Here is a 16,186-nt window from a genome sequence, read left to right on the forward strand (position 1 = left end):
TTCTTCTCTAATGGGATTTGTATTTTATATTGTGTTACATTGTAATTGTAACTCGGTTGTCTCGAATGCAACGCTTTGGGAATTGTGTTGCGTAATTGTTGTTTGGAATTCTGTTACGGTAAATTCTGTATTTGGGTATTTTAGTGCTATGTTTAGAGAGTTATATTCGTTTAAATGTGAATAAGTTAGAAGTGGAAAGAGCTCAAATATCAGTAAGCTTTGTGCACTTATTTTCATAAAAATAAGTCAACTTCTTTCAAAGTCAGTAGCATCGCCATTTATTGGTGCGAGTATTTATGTAATTCGGCGATGTATTTATTATGTAATTCTTTACCAGGGCCGTGATCGCTTATGTGGATATTCGTTAAAGTGAGCACCTAATTGGAAACGGTTTAATATAAAATAACCCGCCAAAAGCGACAAAATATCTATGCTGCAAATCAGCGGGACGAACAAAATGTTATTAAACCCACGTCAAAACAATAACAGAATCTTTTATCTTGTGTATGCAAAATAATTACCGGCACAATAATCGGGCAAATTTTGCTCTCAGCCCAATGAACGTGGAAACGATCAACTTATTATTTTTCGATTCAGCACAACAGTGCGTGTAAATCGTCTGTTTATTTGTCCACTTTGACCTTTAGTCGCTGGCAATAAGGTTGCTAATTGCACAGGCTTTCGATACACAATATCACAGGTTACAATACAAGCATAAGCTCCAATAAAGCTTTTGTTTGTTAGGCTGTGCACCCTTTCTCATATTGTTCCACACGAGTGGTTTCATGTGTTTGCTCAATCTAATTGCTACTCAGTCATTGTGGGTATCCATCTGTATGAAATCATATTGCGAATGGAAAACCCGTGCGCATTTGCTTGCTCGGCGCGGCGGCTCATGCGGTACTATTAAATTTTGTAATAGGCCGCTGCGTGCGTAACGGGAATGCGGGAGATTTTTCCTTTTACCGCGAGTGAAAACTCATCCGCACATACAAAAAGAAAGGTCGCAAAGTTACAAAACTAGCGGACACTTTGTCTTAAGGTTGCCCCTATAAATCTCTAGCAAAACTTTCTCAACATTGTTGATGGAAAACTGGGGACACAGGATTAAAACGTAGCGCTTCAAACGATAAACAGTTTTACCGCACGAAGGTTGTAAGTAATACTTTCAGAAAAGTTGACTCACAAAGAAAAACTAGCGATGGTAACATTGAAAGAGTATCCAGGAAAAGCTGTGGGAAGTATAAGAGAGGAAAGTATTAAATAAAGCATGAATAAACCTTATTCAGAGGAGCTCAGATTTCTAAATGAACAAGTATGTTGAATGAAGAATTTAATTAAAAATCAGATTCCATTCAACATAAGTTCCGCCTTGAAATATTGTTCGTGTTCTTTATAATAGAGTCTTCAGTGGATTATACGTTGCTGGGATTATGTTTTTTGGTTCCGTATCGATATTTTCTCGGAGCTACTTAGTGGCTTAGAGATTTTTGTTTGGAATCGACAGGGTTTTTTAAGAGGAACTCAAGGATATTAAAAAAGCGTGTTAAAAATAATCAGATAAGTGTAATAATTATGCTAATATCAGATAGTAAAACGATTGTGAAAACGATAATATAATCTTTCGATAAGGTTATACCTCATTATGAAACAATAAATATGTTATCGAAATAAGTTTATCATCCACGATATATCGTACCTACATTTTCCATTTTTTTAAATATCACTGTATTTTTTCCACAAAATTTTTAGAAGAGAAACCTGTCTATATCTTTCTCTATCACAATATCCATTTAGTCGCATCTATTTGGAATGGTTTACCTTTAACGACTGGGTTATAGAATGACTAACTTGCATCTGGATAATGATCCGGCTTTACTAACTTTGTTGCTAAGATGTTAAGAACCGCAACCAATCATTGGTTGGTACAATGTAGTTTTAGAGTCAATATTGGAGTTCACTTTTATACGAGTATGTACATACGTAAGTACATATAAGTTTAATATGAGTTCGAATTTTGTCGAAAAAGGTTAATGTTTTTGAGGTCACGTATATTTTTTAGATTTTTTTACCATGGTACAGGGATACTGACCGTCTTACCACAAAAACTTTTAAACATCAGTTTAACACTTCTCTACAAAAATTCAGAATATGACGTTATAATAAGGTCCATTTTGCAGCCACACTTTTTTTAGACAAGTGTTTGACACATGTTTAAGTTTTTGTAGTAAGACCATGAATGTTTTATGGTGTTAGTAGTTGTCATTCTCAAGGAAAATACCACTGTTTGTGCTAACTGTCAACTGCACCAAAAACAGTCAGACTAAATTTAAGAGGATCCTAAGACAAAACTTCGAGTTACGCCAACACATGCCCTACACGAACGATTAAACACTGAATATTTATCGAGCATTAACATCAGAGGTAGCATACACCATTACGGGCCCCTTGCTGGAGAAGTCATACCCGTCTATGTGCAAACATGGAACCCTCATATTTGATCACTATAATTGGTTCGCCTCTTCCCGTGCTCTGTTAATGAATAAGGAATGATATGGGGACCACAGAGGATAGAAGAAATGGAGTTATATGTATGGGCGCATAGGTCAATTGATAGGTATAATAAGATGGCTGAAGTATAATGAAAGTATATGAAGACTACTCTTTCAGAGTAACCGTACCCGTACTACCCGAAAAAAATATAGGAGTAAGAGAAATTACTTTATTTACAAATACATATTTTCTTAAAGCCTTCAATATACCTACAGTCTGTTAACCGTAACAGTATAAGATACCAACTATAGTGTCGCTAACAACCAAATAAGTCACGAATTTATGTCGCGACAGTTTGTAATTAAATTGGGTACCATACAATACTTAAGCTTATTTCGCGATCAATAAATGCTCCTTAATTAACTCATGTCTGTCATCTGTGTCTCAAGTAGGAGCTACTTGAGCTCTCCATTACCTACCTACTCCTGAAACAATATACGGAAGCAAGGCGTATACAAATGCACAAGTAATTATACCGACTTGTTAGCAATGTCAACATAATTCAATTAATTTGAGTATGTTGAGACGACTTCGAAATTATTATTATGTTTGCTATAAAGACTTTTGGACGGAAAAGGGTGGCTTTGTTCCGTATTCCGTATTCAATGTCAGTGTGTTGTCACTTGGAAGTCATAAATGTTCCGAATTGTACAAACTTCGTGTTTTGATGTGCTCTGTGAAGTTGTCAAAAGACGTTACCGGAGTGATGAAGTGTCGCTTTATTCGTGTGGAAAGGGATTTAAATAAAAAACTTATTTATCTCTGACAAATATCTTTATGCTTTGGTAGACGCGACGTCATGTTAAATTGCAATATTTGGAATTTGTATCTACCAAAGATTTGTTCGCGATTTTACATTGAATTATTTTATCTATTTCACCTGCTTCGTGCACATTAACCATCATTATTGAAAAACCTAGCACCAGAAGCTTAGAATCTTAATTAATCAATTTGTCCGAAACTAGTGATAATGTCCTGAAATGTACTGACATGACCGTCTTTCAAAACAGCCTAACTTCATATATCTCTTAACTCCCAATTATCGGCGCTGGCTCAGTTATAATATTGTCAATCCCGGGATTAGGGGCCGTTGGTACAGCTCAGAGCCAATGGGCCGATACGAAGCAGCCATGGCCCAGCTAATCGGTAGACTACCGCTTAATCTCAGATTTACGTACGAACTACCGTTGTCTTTGAACTGAATTTAGTGTCGTGTTAGTTCGTGTTCTAGTGTTAATTGAACTAAGATTTATGTTTTGTGTTGTCGTGTATTGTTACGTGGACAAGGTGAGGCATAACAAGGTATTTTATCGAATATAGATTGCTTGAGAGAATTCCATCAGTGAGTTATGGTAATAATACCAACAAAAACAAAGGAAATATGCTGTACGGAATAATTAAGCTTACGCAATAACAGAAGAATAGTTCATAATCCTTATAAAAAAAACTGTTGACCAATTCAAACCTACCTGTAAACTACAGATTTTAATTTTCCATTCTACAGGTCACGACTACAACTCTACCCGGCACACCGGAGTGCAAAGCAAGGATATTTGAAAATTCATGTTCTAAAGGGGTGCATAAGGGAGGCAAAGTTTGCATCCGAACTAAGTCACCAGTCGAAGTCATTTCTCTATAAATACTATGAGAGAAGTTGTAAACAAGGAAAGGTTATCATTTTCTACATATAAACGGAATCAAAATGTCTGTACAAAGTTAATTTCGAAACCGGCTTGAATCGATATGAAATTCACCGTTTTTTTGCTACAAGCATCTAAGTACGTTAGGTACTTATTAGTTAGAAGTATTTTTGCTGAATCGATAAGGTTCTGCGTTTAAGCCACAGTACTCCACCAGTGTGCGGCACTGTGAAATATATACATATACAGCAGTGGACTGAAATCGATGCTTATATTATATATTTTGATCGCGAAGAAATTATAATTTTTTGTAGAATCTCCCCATAACGTTGGCGCTATCGCGGGGCACAGCTAGTCAAAGTTAATACAAGGAAGGTCAATACTGATGCTCTCGAGTACTGTTGCTAATACTTTGTAACGAATAACAGTCTTCCTTACACGTGGGAATGGCTATTTTTAGATCTATGGAGAAAACACGTGGAAAATAAAGGTCAAGCCAGACTGTAAATATAACATTATTAAGTTTTTATTCTGCACAAGAGTAATGCACTTTGCATACATACTGAATGGAATAAAAATCTCACTCTAAAGGTGAAGTTTTTAGCGTAGGAGGCGTTACATTTGGCATGAACATTTCATTTTGTAAAGAATCTTGCAGAATGTCTGACCATTGTCATTCATGAAAAAGAAGTAGAACAGCTATAGAAGCGTACCTGTCTCTCTCCGTCTAAGCTAAGAGCCATATCAAACTACCAAAATGCTCAAACCCTAAAATTATCACGTTATTATCCTTACCATATGTTACGACACTCAAGCGTCCCGAGAATAAGTTTCCAAGTCTCCTTCAATCCCAGATTAAAGTGGATCTAGTGAGTCGGCCTTAACTTGGCCTGGCCGTGTGCCTAATAGTCGGGTGGCCATTATGGCTTCCCTGCCAGGATCACGCGAGGTTCGAGATAGTTCGTGCGTTCTATCCCAAAGCTTAAACTTGTCCGCCACTAAATTCTTCGAGGGAAAGGTGCGGGATTATATCCACTGACGTTTTATGGGTTAATTGCTGAAGGTGTTATTTGAGAAAGTTTTGTTTGTTCTACTAATAAAAGTTCTTTGTTACAACTTTGGCGGTCTAGTCTAGAACATAATGAGAACGATAGCTGAAAACTTTCTCAAAGGCTGATGTCAAAAAGTTGAATTAATATAAATACCTCAGAATGTTGCGTAAATAAACTATTTCGAACTTAATTTCAAACTTCGTGTGACTGTTAATTAGAGACAAATAGCGCACTAAAACAAATGAAAAATAAACATTCACAAAGAAATTAATAGAGCAATTTAAATAATTTTATTAGGGCTGTCCAAATACAAAGCGGGTTGGTTGCAGCGACAAGTGCAGGGCAACGCATGGGCCCTCTTTGTATGCTAATAGCCTGTGTTTTAGCACAATAGGGCTGCCCGTGAATGCTACACGGTCACAAACTTTATGTCCCCGATTGTCTTTTTAATGTCTTTAATAATTGTTTCCTATTTTTTGTTTTATTTGGCTGCGTATCCTGCGCATAGGGGTCCAAGTGTGTGGATGGACTGTGAAATATAATCGGTGTAATATTTTTTTCATGGGTACTGTAAGTGACAATTTTAACGGAATATTAATTATCGTAAGCCTACCTCTTTCTGAATAGCTTTAATTTATCAGGTTTCTGTCAATTTATTTTTAAGTAAGAACGATCTCTCGGTGGTAAGAAAACATCCTTCATGCTAGAACTTCTCTGTCACAAAAGATTTAATGTATCACCCAAACATTTCTTAGCAGCATAAGGTGCAATTACCATAGCCATAACTATAACAATCACAGAACTAAAGGAGAGGGGACACGAATGCGAATAACACAAGACTAATTATGATATGATTAGCTTTATTAAGATGGCGTTGAATAATTATATGTTGTCAAAACTAATCGCGTTGATGAAATGACAAGATAGAAGATAATCTATACATATAATAAATCTGTAGAAAGTGATTGTTTGTTCGGGATTCACGTAAAATCTACGAATTTAATGCAGACAATGCTTATAGGCAAAAGTTCTACGTAACTTGGGGTATTACTTAGGCTTTGTTTCATCGAAATCGGTTTACTCTATCAAAAGATATGATTAATTTAGTGAATTCAAGATGTAAAATATTACGACACGCAATCTGTTTGACAAAACAGTACAGGTTAAAGTAGCTCCATCTGTGGTAAATAAAATACATCAAGAAGCGAGGTGGTAAATAACAATGAATTACCATTTACATTCTTTATATACTATTATTTCAATAGATGGAGTTGTGTATTTTCCGTAATTCACCATATTTTAACACGTAGTGTAATTTTTCGATAGACATTTCAATAGTGTTTGTCAGTTTGCCGTGCCACATCAAAATCCAACTATAATTATTACCTTGATGAAAGGAAAATTAATAGATCTCAGCCAAATTTAAAACGGTGCCATCTAAATTATTTTTGAACATTATGTCAAAATGATGACTTTAGTGGAACAATTAATTATAATTTAAAGTTACAGATGGAGTTCATATCAGGATTTTTTCATAAACATAGTTTAGCTTATCTTCCACTAATGTGGTGGCCTTAAACAAATTACTTTGAGTGAGTAGTATTATTTTTTCTGATGCAAAATATGAAAACTTAATCCTAGGAGAAATCAGGATCTATCTCTCGCAAGCGCTGCTAAGCGTGAGATAATGTAGGCTTCTGTAGCTTTAAAAACCAGCCCAGATACAAAGTGCAGATAAGAAATGGGAGCTGCCTTATCGCGTCTGAAAACGTACAAAATACGCGTCGCATACCAGAGACATGCTTACTTTCAACTTCCGATCGCAATTAATACACTGTTCACGATTACGAACAGTCTCAGTTAGACCCGAGCCAAGTCTAAAAAAACACCTTTTATATAAAACTACGTTTGATATCATTCAATTACGAAGACAGAATTGTTCTCTGTTGCAAATCCTATCCACCTATATCCTATCCTAATCCAGAATGCATTGCAGGTGTGCATTGCACAAAAACCAATGGTATCCTATTCGAGAAGTCAAAAGAGTTGACCTGCCAACGTCAGCTTCTGCGCTAAGCAAGTGTTCTTAATAGTACCATCAGAATTACATTCATCGTTGAATGAGGTGAATAAATTTTCAGAAACCACAATAACAGTAGGAGCCAAAGCGTATTATCGCTTCATAGAGCTCTGATTGGCCCCAGGTGACCAAGTCAGGTCTGATTTGTTCGTTCATCAGATCTTTGAAAGTGTTTCGGTGGATACTTACTGTCGTCCTGTTTACGTGTGACACAAAATATGGTATATAAACGTCCTCCGCAAGAGCGAAATTTTCCCAGTGTGCGGTAGTGACGCACAGTATACAACACTTATGTTTCTTTTGATTTGCTGGCTCCACCAAGAAATGACAAATTGCGAGCGTACATTTTGAAAGTCTTGGCAAAACTGCAGGTTTCAAGTACGAACACATGAAGTGGACTCTCTCAGATACGTACATTTTGCCTATTCGTGAACTAATGCAAACATTTCGGTGGAGTCCCGGCTTAGGCCACCACATTAGGCGTGCGCGATCCTCGGGCGTGTGAGTAGCGCGGGCGCCGCGCGTGCGTCGCGAGCGCATTGCGTGAGCGTCGCGTTTTGCTGCCCTGCGGCATTTGTAGCGCGCTCGCGGCGCGCACGCGCCGCTCTCCTTGACGTTTAACTGCTAAGGCGTTTAGCGGGCGGCGGGGATAGCGGGCGAAGGGGTAAGAACGCAACTCGAGCGCCGCGTGCTCGCCTCGAGCGCGTCGCTTGCACTCTTCACACATGCCGCAGGGCAGCAAAACGCGATGTTCACGCAGCGCGCTCGCGACGCCCGCGCTACTCACACGCCCGAGGATCGCGCACGCCTAATGTGGGGTCAACCTTACCATAGTGAGTAAGTGAAACTATCCTACACTATGCGCCTGCTGATGATGATGACTCATTTCATCATCCATCCAGCTATTCCCCAACTATGTTGGTGTTGGCTTCCAGTCGCCGAATCTGTTCGAGTACCAATATTTTGCTTGGAGCGACTACCTATCTGATCTCTTCAATCCAGTCACATTACAAGACATTATCCATGGTAAGACTGACAGACTTTCTGGCTTCTGATTAGTCACAGCAGCTGCAAAAAATGTACAAATGACAGCTTTGTCAGACTCAAAGCATATAGACATAGATTATTATAGCTGTTTCCTGTGAAAATTACTTACGCACTATACGTAATAATTTTCCAAATTGGCTGACTAGATCCAGAGATATTCACAACGTCACAAACTTTACTTCTTTTGTTTAGATAAATGGTCACATCCACAACACAACCTTGATCATTGAATCTATGCGACTGCTAAGTGCTAATCCTAATTATACTGTCACGTGAAAGAATGCACCTACGGGATAAGTAGTATTTTGACTATTCTATATTGCCCACGCAGACGAAGTTGCGGGCAACAGCTAGTGGATAAATAATGTCACTGTCATATTGCTAATTCTTACAATTACAAAGTCCATATTTGATTTCGTTGTTGTTTCTTCCGATAAAAACAAAACACAGACGAATTTCTCGAAACACCTATCAAGCTAATTTCTAAATAATATTCCCTTGTATTTCAGTCCTTATTATGACACTATTCTGTAAGTAAATATGATAATGTTGATTGAAACCTCGTAATATTCCGAGCCTCTGTTCGAAATATTCAAAATCATTTGTTTTATTCATACGGTCCGCCAACCCTACATATTGTATCTCGTTTTATGCGAACAGCTAGGATTGGTTACCTATGAGTACTCGTTATTTTTGCATTCATAAACAAGAAACAATATCAATTCAAATTTTTATATAAATATGCGCACTTTTTGTGTGTCTGGCCTCTTTTTTAATCATAAAAACATGTATGATGAATTTGATGCATTTGTTCGTGTATAAAGTAAACAGCCAATGATAGGTATAGATTGGAAAAAGATGCTGTTGGTCGTGACTAAGTTACTCTACGGTGCTACTTGGTACGTACAAGAGTTTTAAGATACCTTATCTCAACGCTATGCTACACTAAAGTTACGCTACACCATACTATAGAACTTAGAACTATACAGATCAATTCCAATAATGCAAATGAGGCCTTAATACAACTAATACCTGTAACACTACCGCAGATACCGTGAATCTATTGTACGGTATATTACAGTACAGTACGAGTAACTAATACTAAGAGAATATACATCACGTACTTCGCTTTACGTATTCTGTACGCGAAACTGTGGGTATTTATGGCTTCTAGCCATCTTAGTAAAGTCTTAGCTTAAAGTTCGCAATAAGCATGAGTAGGAATAGATCACCGACAGAGCGAAATTTACTGTGACTTTGAAAGTCTGAAGGTAAGTCAGAGTTGAGAGGTAAATAAAAGAGGTAGGTTATGGTCACGAGTTAAATGGCTTGTAAACTCTGCATCGGTTGTAAACCTCACCTTGAGCTAGTGTACGAATAACTTTGCCTGATTTTTCATAATGATTTGATCTTTTCAAAACAGTTGGGAATCAACGCGTGTAGATAAAATATACATGTATGTAATATAGAAATGGAATAAACAGAAAGACGCTGTAATAAAGTATACTGCCACATTAAAAGGCTAGAAATAAATAATGGCAACACTATCTTATTACGAAAATTCACGAATAGATATAAGATGCAGCAGCATAATACAATTATATAATCCAACTCATCAAAAGTAGATCATGTTACTCTAATGAAAATCAATTCATCCAACCATAAACTAGTTAACTGATTAATTTTGTACGTCTTGGTGAATAATGTAGCCACACTAGATATCATTAAGGCTAGACACGTAGCTAATCAAATTAATCATGCGGTTTGATAGCGTTATATGTGATTTAAGGGGTCATATCGAACTATACGTGAGTCGCGTTCCCAATCACAATTATAACGAACGCCTTTGAAAACATCTCTCACATACACAAACCATTGAATAGCTTGTATAAAGCAAACATCTCACTAACGATTTTAAAGGAAAACGTCAAGAATAGACCGAAACTGTGTATTTCAAATAGAAAACGAACTTAAAATGTGAACTTCCTTTCAAATCTTCGCCAATTTGACGCAAGATTGATTCAATTGAGTTCCACCATTTCCATTTTGTATGCAACCGGATAATACTTCAACAGTTTCTTCTCGTCGTTTGCACCATCATAAAGCGATCTCCTACGCCTTTTAGTGTACAAACAAACACAACATTCGTAAACTGGTATCTAGTAATTGACAGAGACCTTGTTTGGTTGGGTGCTTTCATGTCTCTTGACATTTGAGAAGCCGAGAATCGCCCAAAGCGGACCCCTTTTTAGGGCGTGAAATTGAATCTTGTTGCGGGTGGAGGGTGCACAGAAAACTTAAATATTTAAGGGGGAATTACCATCTAGAGAGGCAGCCCAACGATTCAGAGGTAAGGTATTAATTTTACGAGCCCCATTGTAACCGTAGACGGGGATGTATGAACTCGTTAAGTTCTAACAGTCGTTTGTAGACAGGATTCGGCTTTATGGTCGAGAAGGGTGTTTAAGAGTTGACTTTCACTGTGCAGTTTGAATTAATTAAAATTAGCGGAATTTCGTGGGTGTTACACATTCCCTAGTGTGCGACTGAGCTGATGAGATTGCGTGGTCGCTCGTAAAAAGTTTAAATCAGATTGTGTGAGAGTGCCAGCAAAAGTTTTTCATAAGCCGTATATTAACTTATAGCTGTGAATGTGCCTCTGTGCCAACTGATGAGCACTCCATAAAGTGATTTGTTAATTTCGGAGTTTCATGAAGAGTTGCAATTTGCTTTTTATTTCAGTTCTTTATTTTTTTCGTTTATTGCTTCCATGTTTGGAACTTCCCTGTAGTAATGCCCATTTATTTAGTTATGCTGTTAACTATATATAAACTGCAAGACATCAACCGAAATGCTTTGCGTTTCTATCACCTGCTTCATTAAAACCAACCCACCTACATGACAACCAATCACTTCAACCAGTGCGGAACAGTCTCATTGTCGCATACCCTCCTTATTTGCAAAGCATCATCAATATCAACTTCAGGAACTTGGAATTTGACAGCGACTCGTTAATTTGACATGGCGATACCTTTGTCTCTATCCTGGTACCTCGCAACCGCATCAACTATAAGGGGAGTGTTCCAAGGGCCCCTAGCCCTATCCCGGGGGAAGTCAATTTCATTAATACTGCGGTTAGTACCCTTCTAGGGGGGCGTACATTTTTAAACATATTAACGGTAATTGAATACCTGGGCTGTGTGCAATGAATTAAGATTAAGGTGTCTCGGTTCCGGTTTTTTTTGCGGGGCTCTTGAGGGCATTAGGGGACTGTTTAATTTATATTTTGTTTTTAGATTAAGAAGTCTTGGCTATTATAATAATATCATCTAGTGGCGATCATGTTGCTTTGTTTTTCTAATAAGACTAGCATCCGCCAGAGAGTTCACCCACGCCTACTTCGCGCACCTGGATAACAAGTAGCCTGTAGCCATTTTCGTTACGTCGGCTATATATGTATGTCTGAATGATTTTTCAAGTCGGCCCAGTAGCTCCTATGTGCTGTGAACGCAAGTTTGGGAATCTAACTTGGCAAAGTTAATCACAACGGTGTTGTGCACCTAAGGCATCAAAATAAGGATAAAACATCATAATTAGTCGAGCCACATACTTACTATGTCAAAATATTAATAGCAATCAATTCTGATCAAGGGACGGAAAATGTTCTTTCGTAATAAAAGATATCTTAAAGGCTCAACATGCTATTAAGTCAATGAACACGCGTAATTTCCAAAAAAACTTCCATAATGCACCCTGAAAGTAATTAAGTCAAAATTTATAAGCCGACATTCTTTTAGAAGGAATAAAAGTATAACTAGAATAAATTAGGGGAGGCATTTTACTTCATACCTTCGAATCCCCAATAAGGCTGCATGTACATATTTCTTCTTAGAAAAGTTAATAAGTTTCTTCTGTTTATTATTCTAGGCGGCCCACTTGCTGCCACAAAAACATATTTTTCGCATAAAGAAAATATGGAGGCTTAAAGAGTTCGAGTTTTTTGTGATGTAATCTTAAGAGATTACCTTGAAATACTTTCGGAGGGGAGAGGGCGAAAAAGAAAATTGTTTTACAGTTGTTTTTATTTCCCTAAGTTTATTATCAAACAAATGTTTTAGGTATTTGGTCCTGTTTTGCACAATTATTATTATGGGTAGAATATTTACAATCCAAATTGTTTTGTAGGTTTTTAGATTTACTATTGATATAATATAGACTACTGTCTTATCGCGTGCTAAGATTAGTAAAATATATATTGAACTTATCAGCACGATATCAGCTAGCAACTTGATTGCCACAATTGCTCAGTTTTTTCACACGCGCCGCCGTCGATAGTCGTCATGGCCGCGAAACATTTGGTGTGGGCAGCCGCGTGCTTCATGCTATCCCTAACTGCAGTTAGTGCATTGCAAGCAGTCAATGGGAGAATTAAACTAACAATAGGCACAGCCTCCGGATGTACTGATACAATGCGTTTTGTTCAAAATCAGTTAACTGAAGCCTATAGTTTGTACGGACAATTTCTGGACGTCGAATTCGTGCCCTGGGGAAGAACTGTCTGGAATTCCACTGGATTTCATTGTCAGTTCCTTGAAAACGACTGCTGGGCAAACCGTCTGCACAGATGCGTTCTGGACAGGTTGAAGGGTAATCAAGATGCTCAAGTGCACTACATGACTTGTGAATTCTCCAGCCCTTACCCAGCTTTCGCGCAAGGAACTTATATTTGCGCTCAAGCTGTGGGGGTCAATCTTATCGACATAGACCACTGCGTGAACAACCCTGGAGATGCTTTGGACACTGCTGCTCAAAGCGCAGCCGTTGTTCCAATGCAGGCAATTAATTTTGTTCCATACATCATGTTCAACGACGTACCAGATATACCGTTGCATGACTCTGCCTTCAGCAGGCTCGCAAGCATGATTTGCTTCGCTTTATCTGAGGACCCTTCTACAGGAATAACCAGCTGTACAATTTAATTACAAGTTTTCTACAGTGAGCTCATAGAACATCAAAGTCAAAGTCTCCAATCGGCGAATTGTGAAGTTTTATCTTAGTTGGTCTTGCTGGTGCCAGTTTAGTACTAAATGTCCAACTTTCACCCGGGTTTTAATCGACAAACTTGTGCAATTGGACAATCGCCGAACAAGATATGGCTAATAGCTGTGGAATTTTTGATGATAAGCTGACGGTGTAATGTTCGTATTCCGTTTGTTAATAGGCATCATTTATTTTTGATATCTTTACAATAACAGATAATGTTTTATACTGGCAGTTGTATATATTGATTAAACATAATTTAAGTGATTGGAAGTTTTATTTCATGTTTGAAGGACTTTAAGTACGATGTTTATTCAGGTAAAACAATGATATATAGTAACCGTTTCTTATCTTTAATTATCATCACTCTTAAAAAAAATTGTTTCCTCTCAGTACTAGATTGAAGAAAAACAACGCTAAGTGCTTGTTAGCTACAATTCTATACGTTTTAAATCAATTTGTTGTCATGAAAACAAATAAACATTCTAATTCTCATCGTGAATATTAGTTACATAGAAACTACGGATGGCTCGAAAATTATAATTGTTTATTTCAAGAATCCTTAACCTGTAAAGTTTTAGGACCTTCAAAATAGTTATTACCTCCTGCATCTTGTTTTACCATATAACATGACAATACCGTCGTATAATGAAAAAAAAAAATGGAAAGTTACAACTGTATTAAAAATAACAATTACACTACAACTATTTCAAACAAGTTAATTATAATAATTGTAACGTCAAACAATCTATATGTTACTAATAAACAATAATTTACCTAATAACGAGCTAATTATCAAAGCTCGCATTTGTATTCAAATTATTTACACTGGCATAAATAATAGAAATGGGAATGGTCCAAAATGTAACATAAATTGGTAATTTAGTGTTAATTTTGGCGGTATAATGTGTAATTCGCCATTTTGTTTTGTGTTAGTGCTGTAAATGGTTTGCAAACGATCGCACTAACTGCTTGTCAGTGCATTGTGCTGCGGACGTTATTGCGGTGACCATGATGGCGGGAAAATATAACAGGACTGTTTTTTGATCATTTTTAAAATAATATAATATTAAATTAGATTGCCTAGATAGTGTTATTTTTTTGCTAAATGTCTGGACTTATAGTTAAGATGATAGATAAGACTTGATTAAAAAATGCACATCTATGTAGGTATATTATCTCAACTTTGATGACGATTTAATTATTATAAAAGTTCCGTTTTCAATTTAAATATTATTCGAATAAGTCTGGATTTGCGATGGCCAGGCAAAGGTAGGTAAGTCCTTATAACTCTGTTTTCATATTATAATATACTATAGGAAATGAGCTAGTTTAGTCTATACATTTAATCAGACAATGTCGACGTATGGTGTAATCTTAATTAATCTGGTTTGGCTTACGGATTACATACGCACGCATTGATAAACCGTAATAGCTGATTACAGAACGTAGCTCGACTCGATTAGCTGTGATTAAATAAATTAGTACAATGATTAAACATATTCCCGTAACTGATTCAATTAGGCACTGTTTCAATGAATTGAATAATTCTATTGGTATAATATTGATTATGTTTTCGTCCAAACCATTTTTTGCACCGTTCTGATCAACTTTTTTTAAGTACGGGTCTAGTTACAACTTTCTGATTTTAGAGGTCTGCTTATTGATAGACAGTATTTCTTAAGATTTTCTATTTTTAATAACGAATTTAATCCAGTTAAGTAATCGGTTAATAAAATGTAGGTCTGTTCCTAATTTGAAATGTTTCGCTAAAACGCAAATCCTAGTCACCCTACCACATTGTTCCGCCATGGAAGGCCTCATGAGCCAATAATGCTGCACCATTAAGCGATTGAAAAATGTCATACACCACTTTGCAGCGCCGATGCGCTACATTACCTTCGGTTTGGAAAGGGCGCATTATTGTATGAAAACCGCTGCCTTGTGATGGAAATGCTTTAGAATTATGTCCTTTAAAGTAAAGGTGCTCCCTCACTGAAGAGTAACATTTCAATTTTATACCTGAGTGACGCGAATTTAGGCGTATTTTGGCGAAGTTCAACCATATTTTATGTGAAGATATCGATTTACAATTGACGATTGCTTGCATCCAGTTAAAAACTGTGGAAATATTCTAAGCGGCCGTGATTCGGTCGTCACTAGGAGCTGTCCTTTTATGCAATAAGATTTTCAACGATGTATTTAGTAGTAGTATTAAATACAGAGCAGTGTGGGAGCGCCTTTAAATTTCCTTACGCATAGCAATAACAATACATGACATTATACTGATGGGGACTTATTGTTGGAGTTTCATGCTCAATAAATGGGTAGAAGTTCATGCCCTAGATTAAAAGGACAAACTCCTGAAGGTGGTATTTTACTCCCTTGGTTTGCAGTTGTTTTGATATCTAAATTACTTGCCACGTGTAACTTGGTGGTTAATGAATTGAAAGAATAAAAATATAATTGTGAAAATTATCAAAATCCATTGTAATATAATGGCTGATTTGAAAAATTCTTTCCCTTTTTTAAAGCTACACTGTTTTGAGAACATAGGCTATATAATTTAATCTAGGTAAGTGCAGTAGTTCCCACGGGACGCAGATGAAACCGCGAGAAAACATAGTATTTGTATATTGTAGTATTTTATCCTGGACTTCAAAGTTATTTTTTCATTTTACCACCGGCTACTACTAAAATACCAATCATAATTCTTACAAACTCAATTCCCGCGATTCGTAAATCCTGAATTAGGAGCCTCGACCTACAGCTTT

General features: G+C 36.9%; 2 protein-coding genes across 2 annotated transcripts in view; both read left to right on the forward strand.

Annotated features, from left to right (window-relative positions):
- Nucleotides 1-16,186, forward strand: part of LOC110378459 (5'-3' exonuclease PLD3) — a 570,622-nt gene that overhangs the window by 160,831 nt on the left and 393,605 nt on the right. The window lies entirely within an intron of this gene.
- LOC126056080 (GILT-like protein 1) lies at nt 12,672-13,679 on the forward strand. Its single transcript, XM_049847639.2, has one exon. The coding sequence runs from the start codon at nt 12,713-12,715 to the stop codon at nt 13,349-13,351; it is 639 nt and encodes a 212-aa protein (XP_049703596.2). The 5' UTR covers nt 12,672-12,712; the 3' UTR covers nt 13,352-13,679.

Source organism: Helicoverpa armigera, chromosome 7, assembly GCF_030705265.1.
Source record: "Helicoverpa armigera isolate CAAS_96S chromosome 7, ASM3070526v1, whole genome shotgun sequence".
Taxonomy (NCBI): domain Eukaryota; kingdom Metazoa; phylum Arthropoda; class Insecta; order Lepidoptera; family Noctuidae; genus Helicoverpa; species Helicoverpa armigera.

Bases quoted from the DNA above. Each gene is read 5' to 3' on its own strand.
- LOC126056080 (XM_049847639.2), top strand. From the start codon at position 12,713: ATGGCCGCGAAACATTTGGTGTGGGCAGCCGCGTGCTTCATGCTATCC.